This window comes from Bolinopsis microptera, chromosome 13 (genome assembly GCF_026151205.1).
Source record: "Bolinopsis microptera isolate Bmic1 chromosome 13, MBARI_Bmic_1.0, whole genome shotgun sequence".
NCBI classification, from domain to species: domain Eukaryota; kingdom Metazoa; phylum Ctenophora; class Tentaculata; order Lobata; family Bolinopsidae; genus Bolinopsis; species Bolinopsis microptera.
Window position 1 is genome coordinate 3,703,621 of NC_087084.1, and position 13,990 is coordinate 3,717,610.

Sequence of the window (13,990 nt, forward strand, 5' to 3'; positions counted from 1 at the left end):
ACAAGTTCCAAAAAGTAATGACCCCACTCCCCAAAATTTATGCACAAACGTCCTTCACCTCAGTTACTATCTTTTTAGTAAAATTTTATCGGAGAGACTTGCTAAGGCCAGCAGGAGGGCTCATGATAGGCTCAGGGGCACCTAAGATATCCCAAATTTATATTTTGATCTAGACTGTTCACTGGAGAGCCATGCACGGCATTTGCGCGCGACAAGTGCGCGTTCGGGCGTTATGCGATTTCATCATTTTTTTGAACAAAGTCGCTAGTATGCATTGTTATTTCTTTGGTCGGGACGAATAAGCGCACCTTTGACATCCGTTATCACCTCAGTTACCGGTTCTAAGAAATCAAAACAAATAAATTAATAGCAGAAGAAACTTAAGTAAATATTTACCGGAAAAAATCATCCTCAATTCTACTTAATATTTTCAATAAACTAGCTACAAAATATTTGAGAAACATGTTGTCAACTTAATGCTGGAATAAGGAAATAGTTAAAATAAGTTGGAGACTGTAAAGAATAATAAATACAGCTTACCTAGATCCTCAATAATAAAACGAGGATGGCGTTTAACGTCCAGCAGATATTTTTTATACCAGTTATCTGACGTTAACAGAGAAATCGTTCGATTAGAGATCTATATCAACCTCGGACTTCAGCTTGTCATTTTTCATTGAATAATTTTGATTGTTACTGACATAATAAAAACATTTCTTGAAGTCCTGACGTCACACACTATAATGTTGACGTAATTATGACTCATATTCATGTTAGAACATGAGAACATCTCTGTCGTTTAGGAGGTCTCTGTCGTCTCGGTAAGCACACTGCTGCTGCCAAATCTTCCGCTGGTATTCGAACCTCCTAACAATTAAATTTAATATAACTAATAACTAAATAAATAGCTCATGTTCATAATAAAATAATTAGATAACTAGGATTTTCATTAGGAAACACTCTCGAAGGTACCGTGGCCCGGGGATGAGATCTGGATTTTGAGACAATCCGCCGAATTTTGTTTAGAGTGATCATAAACCAACTGGTCCATCTCTTCTCTGGGACAAGAATACTGAACTTGCATTGGCTTGATTGACTTGAAAGCCCGTTGTTTATTTTTTAAGTTGATATGTTTACTCACCCTTTAGAACCGCCTCTGGACTGGTTGTACCTGACACTTGTGCAGTTGCTAACCATATAGGCGGTTTACCAGATCATTATGTTCATTTCATTTCAAACTTACAAAAGAGTTGTCATTTTTGTCCGACTCTGGATTACGTTCTGAAGTTGTTGGAGTTTTTCTGAAGGAGGGTGGGTTCTTTGTAATAGCTGGAGCTGTCTGACCTTGTGTATTCTGGTCACTGGAGATATTATGAAGTTTAAGAGAGATGAACATTGAAAAGTTACATATTTGTTTATATTATGACACCTTAATTTAATTGTCCCAGTCATAAAGAGAAAAAAAACCTAATTTAATCCTTATTACAAGGGCTATTTAAGTTTTTGTACAGAAACAGATCCGTCTGAAAAAAATCGATCTGCTGACACACAAGCCTTCATGAGGTTTTTGACGTTTTTGAGTGCCATTAGGTGCCCTTTATGGCTGACCTAACTTTTCCAAACTTTTCCCCGTGTCTTAGGCCACTTTGCCACTTTACCATTTTTACCACCTTTCTTGTTTGTCGAATATCTTTAGGTGTGAACCTCGTAAAGGTTGCGAATCAATCGAGTGTGTTCATATTATCAGGAAGAAAAAACTTTTGGTTGAAAACAATTTTTACGTCAGATAATAAGTTAATTGGATAATTAGCAATATTAACTAATTAGCAACATTCTAAAAAATTTTTATTGGCTACAAATTGATCGGAATAGCTTGAAACACGGAGAAAGGGAAAAAGTAGGTTTTTGAAAAAAATTTGAAATTGTTCACTCACATTTTTTTTTCGAGACTTAGAAAAAATTCGAAAATTCAAAATATTTTTTCCGCCAAAAGTGTTCAAATTGCATGAAAAAGCGCCGAGAAAATGATTTTCAAAAAAAACTTAGTCAATTTTTCGTTTCAAGAATACTTAAATCACCAATATTTTTAGGTGGAGTTCATGTAAATCTCGGCAGTTTGTTGTTATTAATCAGGAATTACTAACTCTAAGTGGAATGGTCTGAAACTGAAAAACGTAAGTTTAACGTACGATCGAGATATAAGAGTTTCTAAACTAATTACAATACAGCCTTATCGATTTTCACAGAAAATGCACCAATGGCCACAGTCAGATCGAACGAAACGATAGCCTGCTGATACTGTATTTTATTGATTTCAATGCATGAATCAGTGGGGTTAAGATAATACATTTTGTAATAAATAAGACAATCTCTGTACCGTCAATTGTTGCTAATCTAACCGGTTACCTGTATAACCATTTACCGACCTCTTCTTTTCTCAAAACCATCAATCCGAGTTGTTCAATCGCATTTGGTGGGCGATCTAAGTAGTAATACATATCGAGCTATATTCAATCACAATACGACACTGTCGTGTATATTATATGGCTCTGAAATGAGGTTTATGAACGCTTATACGTGAGAAAACTCGGTTTGAGAGGTTTTACAGTTTATCGCGAAAATGTCTACTTGGTCTAATGGCTCATTTACAGTTCGAAGAAGGGCAAGATACAGATCAGGGAATACTGAGGAACAGCCATAGGTCCAGGTAAGCAAGTGTAAAATTCACACCTTTCCAAATCGACTGTGTAGGTTATGTATTGTACTGCATACCCGCTTCATTGCGGGATACCTCAAATCACCCTCATATGTCAGGGTCCGCTAAATAGTTAAAATCAACCAAAGGGTAACATACGGGAAAGGGTGAGATTTAATACGGAGTACAGTGTCGGGGCTAGGGGTAGTAAAGACACAGTTAAGAATTAATTCAGGGAATGTTCCACGAGAGTCAGGATATTTTGGAAATTGCTAATAGAGACAGATTCCTGTTTCAGGTAAGAATTGTTAATGTTATTGAGGGATGTTGATTGAAATCGGACGTCGTGAAGTAAAAAATTACAGGTTCTTCCCGCAGGATATTCGGGGCCATGATTGATCGCTCGGGATTAATGTGCGGACAGATCGTAGCTAACAAACTGAACCCAATTGAACCTAGTTCCATAACCAATCAGCTTAATTGGTTTAGGGTTAGGGTGGGTTAGGGTTTAAGAGTTAGGGTTTAATTATGTCTAAATTGGGTTCAGTTGTCCGGTTAGCACGCTCTTGCGAAAGTGACATTCTAAGCTTTCTGGTCTTATCTTGCCTTCTTTGTAGCTGTCAAGAGCCATGAGACCAAGTAGAACGGTTTTCGTGATAAACTGTAAAACATCTCCATATCGGGCCTCTCACGGGAGAAACGATAAGTGTACGGTATAGAAGGTTTCATATCCTCATTAAGGGCAATAATATTAATATTACATGTGTTGCATTGTTTCGTATTGTGATTGAATATAGCTCGATATGATTACTACTTACATCACCACCAAATGCGATATGAAAACTCGGTTTGTATTGTTGAGGAAAAGAAGAGGTCTCTGGTTAATTGGTATACAAGGTAAGCCGGTTAGATTAGCACAATTGACGTACAGAGATGTCTTATTTATTAAAAATATGTGAATATCTTAACCCACTGATTCTTCATGGAATCATAAAATGGACAGTACAGCAGGCTATCGTTTCGTCTTGACTGTGCCATTGGTGCGTTTCTGTTGAAAATCGCATAGGCTGTATTGTCTTTAGTTATGACACTATTATATCGCGATCGTATGGTTAAACTTATCGTTTTTTCAGTTTCAGACCTTTCACTTAGAGTTGTAATTCCTTGATTATTACTAAAAATCTGCGAGATTTACTTAACTGAACTCCAACTACAAATATTTGTGATTTATGTATTCTTGAAACGAAAAATTGACTAAGTTTTTTTTGAAATCATTTTTTCTCCGCTTTTTCATGCAATTTGATCACTTTTGCGGAAAAAAAATATTTTGAATTTTCGAAATTTTTTCTCAGTCTCGAAAAAAAATTAGTGAGTGAAAAAAACAATTTTCAAATTTTTTCTTCTAAAAACTACTTTTCTCGTGTTCAAGCTTTTCCGATCATTTTTTGTCCATAAAAAATTTTTTAGAATTTTGCTAATTTAGATAATTGATAATTATCATTAACTTATTATCTGACGTTAAAATTGTTCAACAACAGTTTTTCTTCCCGGATAATTGAACACACTCGATGATTCGCAACCTTTTACGATGTTCACACACTAAAGATATTCGACAAACAAGAAAAGGTGGTAAAAGTGGTAAAGGGGCAAAAAGTGGCCCTTTAAGACACGTGGAAAAGTTTGGAAAAGTTGGTCAGCCATAAAGGCACTAATGGGGACGCAAAAACGTCAAAAATCCTCTGAAAGCTTCGACCTGTGCAGCAGATCGATTTTTTCAGGGACGGATCGTCTGTATATTTTACACAGGTTGATAAACACTATAAGCAAGTACCATGTGTAGATATTACCAAGTGTAGATAATAAGACACAGTTCACTATTTGACATATTCTTTGCAATCATCTCCTGTATAAACCGGTTCAATTGTATTTCTTAAAGCAAACATTCGTATAACTTATTCCTAACTCAGTGCATGATTATCACTTAATGACTTCACTATAGGGTAATTATAAATTAGTAAATTTACCCTCACCGACAGAGTAGTTGTTACTAGTTATTATAATGGGTTACTAAATAAGTAACGTTCCAAGGTGATATAAATTATATTGTAAAGAATTAAATCCTATATTTAGACCTAAGTTTGTCTGATAAGACATGTAATACACAATGACACTTATTTGAGATGTTACCATTGTCATTAAAGTCTTAATAGTCATTAGTAGTCATTAATAGTCACATTAGTCTATAACAGTCTCGGTAAACCGGGGTCTCGTTACAATTGATAAAACTAGTCACATTACGTAGAGGTGCAGTGTTTACTAGCTTCTAATGAGGAACAACTCCTTTCCAGGACTGACCAGCGGAGTATGTATAAACGGAGGTCTGCAGGGCGCAGTGTTTATATATAAACAGTCTTGGGAAGTTTGTATAAAACTACCGGTCCCGCAGGCGCGTGTTTTATATAAACAGTCTAGGACAGTAGTATATAAATACTAACAGGTCCGCAGGGCGAGTGTTTATATATAATCAGTCTAGGAAGTATTGTATAAAGTAAGTCCGCAGGGCGAGTTGTTTATATATTAAACAGTCTAGGAAGTATGTATAAACGTAAGTCCGAAGGGGCGAGTGTTTATATTATATTAGCGAGGCTGCGGTTGAGAGATATTTAAAGTTTGGCAGTACAAGAGTGCAGGGACATCAAGACGTTAAGCGAGGTAGCACTACAATTACATGTAGTGTTACGTACGTCTAGCTAGTGCACGTTATAGGTGTAGTGTTAGGATGAGGATTCATGTGCTCAAGGTAGATGACTTGGACATGTTAATGAGTGATTTATTTTTTATTTCTCCCCTTTTTTAAAACTTATTGGTAGTTCCAGCTAAGTTGCAATTAGGTTGATAATTAGTACAGTACGAAGTTACTTTAACCACAGTAAATGGTCTGCCATGTATGTGTTAACCAAACAGGTTCCATGACCCTGATACCTTATATCCCCGAGAAACACGATTTGAAAAACTAATCTACATTGTACCCTAAGGTCACTCTGTGTAATCTTATAAAGTATTCTTATCAGTTCTGAGGAATTAGGATTCAGTTAAAAACTAACAGCTCCCCCTTTATGACGTCAGACAGTAGGGAGACAAATGATGTGAAATTATAATGGACACAACACATCTTAAATTTAAGTAAGGAGTAATCTAACTCGGACCAAATCTCAGCTCTTTAACGAGTTTGTATGTACTCGATAAGGAGTCATATTTTAGGCGTAGGATTACTAATAGTCTGTTGGTAATGAGTAGGATTACGTATTGCTGTAGGGTTACTAATAGTTAGTTAGTTTGTGAAATGTGGCATAATTATGTTATTACTTGGCCCCATCCAGAAAACGCCATCTTGCCCAGGCAGCCTGGGAGGAATTTTTTTGGGAGGAAAAACGGGTCGAGAAAAAGAGGAAATTTTTGAGAAAGTTACTCCTAAATTTCGAATATTTTTGGAATAAGACACCATAATGAGGAAAAATTTTGAGAAAATGTTTCGCTTGTATAAAAATCAACGTGGAACATCTGTCAGTTTTGAAACACAGTGAAATATTCTGATTGGAGAATGCAGATTGCTGTTGTGAAGTTACCAAATTTACGTTGAGTTACTTGATTCTTTTCACTCCCAGTTTATTGCTGTCCTACAAATTTCTTTAAATGCATAATGTCGTCTAAAAAACACCCTATTTCGCAAAAATTTTCCGGGGGGCTGCGACCCCCTAGCCCCCGCCAAGGGGCTCCGCCCTGGGACCCCGCTGGGGGCTGCGCCCCCATACCCCTGCCTCAGCACTGCTCGCTGCGCAGTGGATTGGCAGCCCCCAAAGAAAAATCCGGCTACCGTCCCTGGCTCGTGAATTGGTCCTGTGGTTAAAAATTTTCGAGTGAAAAACTCGAGCGGGCCACAGAAAAAAGAGGCAAACTTGCGACCGGGCCACAGGATTTAGAAAAAAAACGCTTCTGTGAGGAAATATAAAACTTTTCTGGATGTGGGTTACGTGGGGAAAAATTTTTTAAAATTTTTTTATTGAGTGTGGTAAAGTCTAGGTAGCTGGCAAAACAGTGAAAATTTGGCAAAGTATTAAAAGGAAATGTCTGTTAGTATAGATAAACATATCAGATTAGTAATTCTGGTTACAACACTGTAAACATGGAAATTGCTTCATTTTTCTCCAAAACTAATCCAGAAATTATAGCACATTTGCCAAGTAATTTGCTACTCAACAAAAAATTGTATAATTTCCACGACAAAATGATTTCCTATATTATCAAAAAAAGGTCATGGCATAACGAATTATTCAGTTCCTAAAAAGAGTATCGTACATAACTAATAACTATACAGCGATAGTATATAAATACAAGTATGATAGTAGGTAAAGTATATTAAGCACACACATTGTTAGCGATGATGTGAGATTACAAATTAGGATAATTACAACCCAATTTATCCATAATGATAACGTTGACACACGACACAGTACTAAGGTTACTGTGTTTGAGATAGTATAGTAGTAGTGTACTATAACTTAATAATATAGTATAGTAGTAGTATAGTAGTACTATAACATAGTAATATAGTAGTGTAGTAGTAATATAGTAGTAATATAGTATAGTATGGTATAGCAAACTGCTAAACTAGGTAGTATATACAGCATAGCACGCGACATTACATTATAGACTGTTGAAGTAAAATGTAGAAAGTTTCAGACTTTTATTGTGAAATATGAAGGTTAAAACGAGAATTTTATAAAAAGTTATTTTGCTATTTGTTTGAAGTTAAATAAAGCCAATAGTATAGTATTAGCTGATGATACAAACGGAAAATAATACAAACCCATGCTTTTAGCTATTAATTTCAACAAAATAATCAATAAATTCATAATGAGATAGAGTTAATTAATTAAGCTAATTATACTAATTAAATTATAAACCTGAAGCATGGTAGCAGCTCCTCTGATATTAGCTCTGTTGTTATTGTTATTGTTATTGTTAGCTGCGACTCTCTGTTGTCCTTGATTCTTCCTCTGGGCCAGATTACCCTGAAGAGAATAATACCATATTAATAAAGTCAGAAAGTATAATTACGTAGTTAGGTTAAAGTTACATAAATTAATCTTATCATACTCGTAAGTGTAGTGATTTTGCGGTGAGATAATGCGGTGTACTATCTGGATTATTCACAGGAGCAGATTTGTAATTTTTAGCGCTGATGATATATCTACTTATGAAACTTTAAGTTTGTTAATCTATTCTTTTCGTCAATTTATCAGCTTTTATTTGCTCTTATTTACCCTGTACTTGTCTCCATAAACAAAATAATGTACATTTTATCTTATCTTGATATCGAATACATTGCACCTCTGTATCGGGACCAGTGTCAAAAGAATACCTTTACTTCGACGTATAATGTATATAATATATTATATATTATGTTGACACACTCACAATTCACATGATATAAAAATGATATAGCTCCAAGATATTTGACTATGAGCAGAAATTCAGAAAAGCGATATTAATACCCAATATTATATTGAAACGAGTAGAGGCCTCAGCTCGTGTGATAAGTCATTATCTGGAATCGTGGGTTAAGTAAGGCAGTGTAAGGCAGTATTGAACAATGTGTAACTCATTACAGTTTATAGTGTATTATAACTCATTACAGTTTATAACCGTGTGTAACTCATTACAGTGTCAAACACAAGGATATAACTTGTGAACTCGGCTAGTATATATGAAACATTTGTCATGAAGTTGTAGAGGGAGTTATGTGCCTCGCCGGGCTAAAGTAGTGGATGACCTTGCTGTACGGCAAGTTAAACAAGGATCTGAAACTACTAGGTTCCGTACAGACTCAACTCTGCACCCGTGTCAATATGTTCATTATATGCAAGCCTCTTGATTTATAACTCATTACAGTGAATAACCGTGTATAACTTATTACTCTACCCACAATTTACATAAGTGCGCTTACTCTAAAGTGGTACTCTATTTTGACTTCCCTCAGTACATACCAATCATACCAACATTAGACATTAGACAGTGAACTCTTATCTGAACAGTTCGCTTATCATCTGTACAATTACGGCATGAGGTTACAGTCTAATTACACTGTCACTTCTGACTACTCCTGTACAGTGTTAACTATGTCAGATAACGGAACATGATATTACTTGTGTGATATACTGTCTTGTAAGAGAGTTCACTATGTGTTACTACACTATAACTACACTATAACTACACTCAACTACACTATAACTACACTATAACTACACTATAACTACACTATAACTACACTCAACTACACTATAACTACACTATAACTCTCTAGCTAAGACTCTAAGAGCAGGAAGTAACGGTAACCAGTAAAACTAAGACAAATTTTCGAACTAGTAGACTTCATTCTTCAGAAAAGCTGTAAGTTCTTGAGAACATTATAAAGTGAACTGAGACATTTGGAAGAAGTTTACACGTGACTTTAAGTAAGCATTTGTTGCGTAGAATATCTATATCCCACATAATAGGGAACTCATTATTTTTCAGGAGCTTGATGCTTGCAATTTATATATCCAGAGTATCAAAGTAAACCTTCTCCTTCTTATCAATAAAGAAAACAGTCATTCACATCTTATGATTTCAATGCACGAAGACACGCAACAACTCGCTAGTACATAATGTATAACTAATTCTTGGTAACGGTAAATCATCACACAGCCTGACACTACACTCAGCCTGGTAAAGTACACTTGAATTATAGTCTATAGACACCACATAATATACGGTTGGGACAGCATTCAGGAGACAGTCTTATTATATGACTAATATATGGGACCAATCATAATATGACTAATTATGACGCATACAAAGATGGTGTTATGACTAATTACAATGACTAGTACATTAGACTTATTATAATGTAACCATTGTTGCGTGATGAGAAGTTGAGTGAACTATCAGAACACGGGATGCAGGATCTTATTTCAAGGGGGGAGCGAATGAATTATAGCAATCTACAGTGTAATCATTTACTACTAGCATTTAACTATTATGTAGTCTTAATAATTGTGAGTCGCAATAGAATGGATCGTTAGTAACAATTTGTGACTAACGATCCATTCCACTGACAAACTTTAAAGTTTGGCCCAATAGACCGGTTCAGAATCAAAACATTCGGGGTAAATTTTTCGGAAACCAGTTGAGACTTGGGATTCATGACATTGTAGGATGCCAATATGTACTAAATTCCGGACCAGGGAACCAGGAACACCTGTTCCTTTTAACAGGAAAGAGTGGAACATATGATACAGTGTTTAGTAGTCGTTTTTGTACCAACCAGGGGCTGGCGTTCCTTACTATTCAACATTTGCAAACATTCTGATATGACGGACTGACTTGTACTGAATAACAGTATTGTTATTCTACTGTAATTTCAAGTTCTTAGAGCCAGAGGGCACATAGTCGTGGCTAGGGTACAGTAATACGGTTACTGCTGCATTCTGCAGAATAATACAACAGTTAAAATATTGACATTTTCTGCTCGAACTCTACAAGTTAGCCAGCACACTTGTTCTTGACGTGTAGTAATGAGAGTAATATGTTAAAAGTTGTGGGATTTTGACACGGAACTCAGCGACTCGTGCGATTCCAGTTTTACCAGGTAAAAGCATGTTAGCAGGAGAGAGCTGAGCTGAATGATATGGACTATGGTTCTCATAAAGACTCTTTGACCAATTTCTAAGGTTACATTAATTATATGGTCAAAAATGGACCAAAATAAATTTAGATATCTCACCCATCCCCTTATATTAGCTCAAACTACATTAAAATGAATTCCTTCTGTAACGTCCTCAATAAATGCAATAGATTATATTAATAATATTGGGTAAGTAGCTTGGTTTGATTTTAATGGCAAATACACAGTGAGAAATACAGTTGGGCATTGGGCAGGACATGTTACCTACCAAGCAATGCACCCCAGACAACTATAACCGACTTACTAATTATATAATTAATTATAATAGGTAATGCTAATTAATCTTAAACCCTCTAGATTGGACAAACAATACTGCATGTAAGGGACAGACCATTGCGGTCTCTTGTAGGCTACTCTATCCATTGTTTGTATTGGACGGTACACAGTTAAATAAACTTGAGTATTAAGTGAACAACAGTTAGGGTCGGTTAAATGAATTTGAGTATTGAGTGTACAGCGGCTAGGGACCGGTTAAGAGGGCTGTAGTATAGCGGCTAGGGGTCGGTTAAGAGGGCTGTAGTACAGCGGCTAGGGGTCGGTTAAGAGGGCTGTAGTACAGCGGCTAGGGGTCGGTTTAGAGGGCTGTAGTACAGCGGCTAGGGGTCGGTTAAGAGGGCTGTAGTATAGCGGCTAGGGGTCGGTTTAGAGGGCTGTAGTACAGCGGCTATGGACCGGTTAGGAGGATTGCTGGTTAATGGTCCTATAAAAGTAGAGTACGTGATTTTAGTGGATTTCATGTTAGTGGAGGACTGGGTAATGATGAGGGGATTAATTTGGGTGGAATTACAAATACAGGAGGAGCCAGCCAGCCAGGTTCAACATTAAAATGTTCCAGAATTATTCAACTGTTTGAAGCTCATATTTCTACAAAAGTCATGCCTCTAAGATGTGTTAATCTAACTGTAACGCTTACAAAGCATTCTTTCCATAACAGGACTCAGTTGCTAACATTTACTTTAGAGTGTTTAGTTATTTATCCTGTGAGTCTTGTAAAACTGGCTGTTACTATACTTATAACACTATTCTACTTCACTTATTTCGTCACCTACTGAGCTCTGAGTTACAATAAAAGGTAACTCATAGTTACTGTAAAGCTATAATCTTATAGCTTTACATTTTTTTTGAATGCTTTGTTCACTGTCAAGAAAACAACAACTTTTTAAGTCTAGCTACCATTGTTTATAATCAATTATTCAACATCATTACAGTTCCAATGGTACATACGAGTTCAATTAGCTTTGAAGAAGCTGTTATACCCCTAAAATCAAGGAAATTTGGTGATTTGTGCACATGAGCCGGTATAATTAACCTCATTTCTCATACATTTACCATCTGCAATACCCATAAAATGTTTGATACTGCAGTATAAGGTTTAGTTCATCGATTTGTATCCAACTTAATCACCAGGTCTGACTTTAAACGGTAGAAATAGTCAGGAAGTTCAATATATGATGTGTATGCAGAATGCGCGCGCGCGCGTTTACAAACATGAATTTTCTCCCTCAGTATCTATCTAAAGCTTTTAAAGAATGATTTGAATGCTATCCTACTCAGCACATGAGTGCTACAGGATGGTGAAAGAATTTCTATAAAAAATCATTAAATGTGGAAGATATGAGGTCATTATATGTGTGTGTGCGCGCGCGCGCGCGTTTACAAACTTGATATCCTCAGTCCTCTCACATATACTGAGATTTTGTTTCAAACTTAATTGACTCTGAACCGAAATTGCCAGAGGAAACAGATAGTGTAACTCAGAAAGACCACAAATGGATAGTTTGTGAGATATTGAGGATATACTCCAAATAATTTACAATGATGTCACACCAGAAAACCTCTATTTTTGGTACATTTAACCTCATATCTCGAACGCGCAGTACTGGATTGAGCTAAACTTGGTCAGGTTTTGTAGCCCTGACTATCCTCTATCATATGGAACAGGAATAAAACTGTTTAGATGTTCTATCTTAATTATATTAGGCACTTAGTTCTGAAAAGTGAGAATGTCATTAATACTGCTTTCACTGAAGAGTTACTCAAAGTTACAATTTACTACTATAGAAAGTTCAGTAGAAGCGTTATCAGAGGTTATAAGAGGTGCGAACCTCAGAACAGGGGCCCCCAGAACAGGCAGGGCTATTTTTAAATACCGCTCTAAAACACATGATAATAAAGTTTCTGTGACTGAGAAGATGAAACCATTAGCTCTCTAGTGTGAGTAAAAATAGATTTGGGGAGTCGAGAGTGGCCAACCTGTGCTATGTCATTTATATAATTATCCCGGCCCGCTAAATCAATATTACACACATTTTGAGCTATCACATCCCGACGACACCCCATCTCGTCACTAATATTCAAATATTTCTGTAACAGAAAGTCTCCCAGTACAATAAGCTGACTTCTAGAATTGAGAGTAAGTAACACAGTGCACTTTAGTGCCACATAATTTATACAGGTTTACAAAGGTATACAATGATAGCTAGTCGCTAGATCTATAGTATATATCATTTTAAATTTACAGAGAGAAGTAACCAGAACGAACTTCTTATTGAACTTTACCAGGCTGTTAAGGAATATTCTAATGGATTTAAACTTTATATATGATACTACATTATAACCAGTTTAAAACCAGCTTAAGAACATACAGTTTGCAAACACAGTGTTGAGGTTACGGTTAAAACATTTTTGGAGATAAAAATCTACACATTTGATTAAATATACTTCGTAATGTTGGTTGACTCTACTTTGTGAGGTTGACGGAACAGTCTAGAACATTTCCCCACACAAAGTCAGATCACCAACAAACCTGCCTGGTGACCACGTCTGTTGCTTGTTGACATTACTCACACGTGACCAGGTAGAGAACATTACTCACGCTTATGTGTGAGTGTAAGAGAACGTCATGGTGACGTATCAGGAGAAACTACTCCAAAAATACTAAAAACCTGACAAATTTGGTATGCACTTTGGTTACTTAACGGTTTACAAGAAGTCGTAATATACGGAAAACTGGATTAATATGGCACTTCAAAAATTGTTGAGATAATCCAGTGGTACGTAACTATATAAGTATAGTATCTTACTTATTGATAAGACTTGTTTGAGTGATTGGGGGGGGGGGGGGGGGGGGGCGGCAATGGCATAAAATGGCTTAAAAGTGGAGACTATTTCTTGGAGGGAAAATGGAAAAAACCTATGAGTAAGTTCTCCCTTTTGAATGAACCATCACACTAAACGGTCCTAAATTACCCGCTGTTACTTTACAACGTTTTGACTTCTTTAAAACGCGCTAAATCACAATAATTTTAAATATAATATGTCGAAGTAATGATGTGCGTGTCACTTGTCAGTTTCTGAGAGTGTGTTATAATTATAATAATGTAGACTTCTGCAAACATAGCATGTTTATACATGTAACATGTTCAGGGAAATAGATTGTGAGTACAAGCTGAGATCAGGCAGTGTCTTACAATTAATAGTGTTGTGAAATGAAATTGGCGTATGGTGTG

General features: G+C 36.2%; 1 protein-coding gene across 1 annotated transcript in view; it reads right to left on the bottom strand.

The window, feature by feature from the left end:
- The window catches only part of LOC134825591 (uncharacterized protein DDB_G0287625-like), a 98,814-nt gene that overhangs the window by 52,371 nt on the left and 32,453 nt on the right, over nucleotides 1-13,990 (bottom strand). The window contains exon 6 of the mRNA XM_063837829.1: nucleotides 7,660-7,767. Coding sequence (XP_063693899.1) covers nucleotides 7,660-7,767 — 108 coding nt within the window. The remainder of the gene's footprint in view (nucleotides 1-7,659; nucleotides 7,768-13,990) is intronic.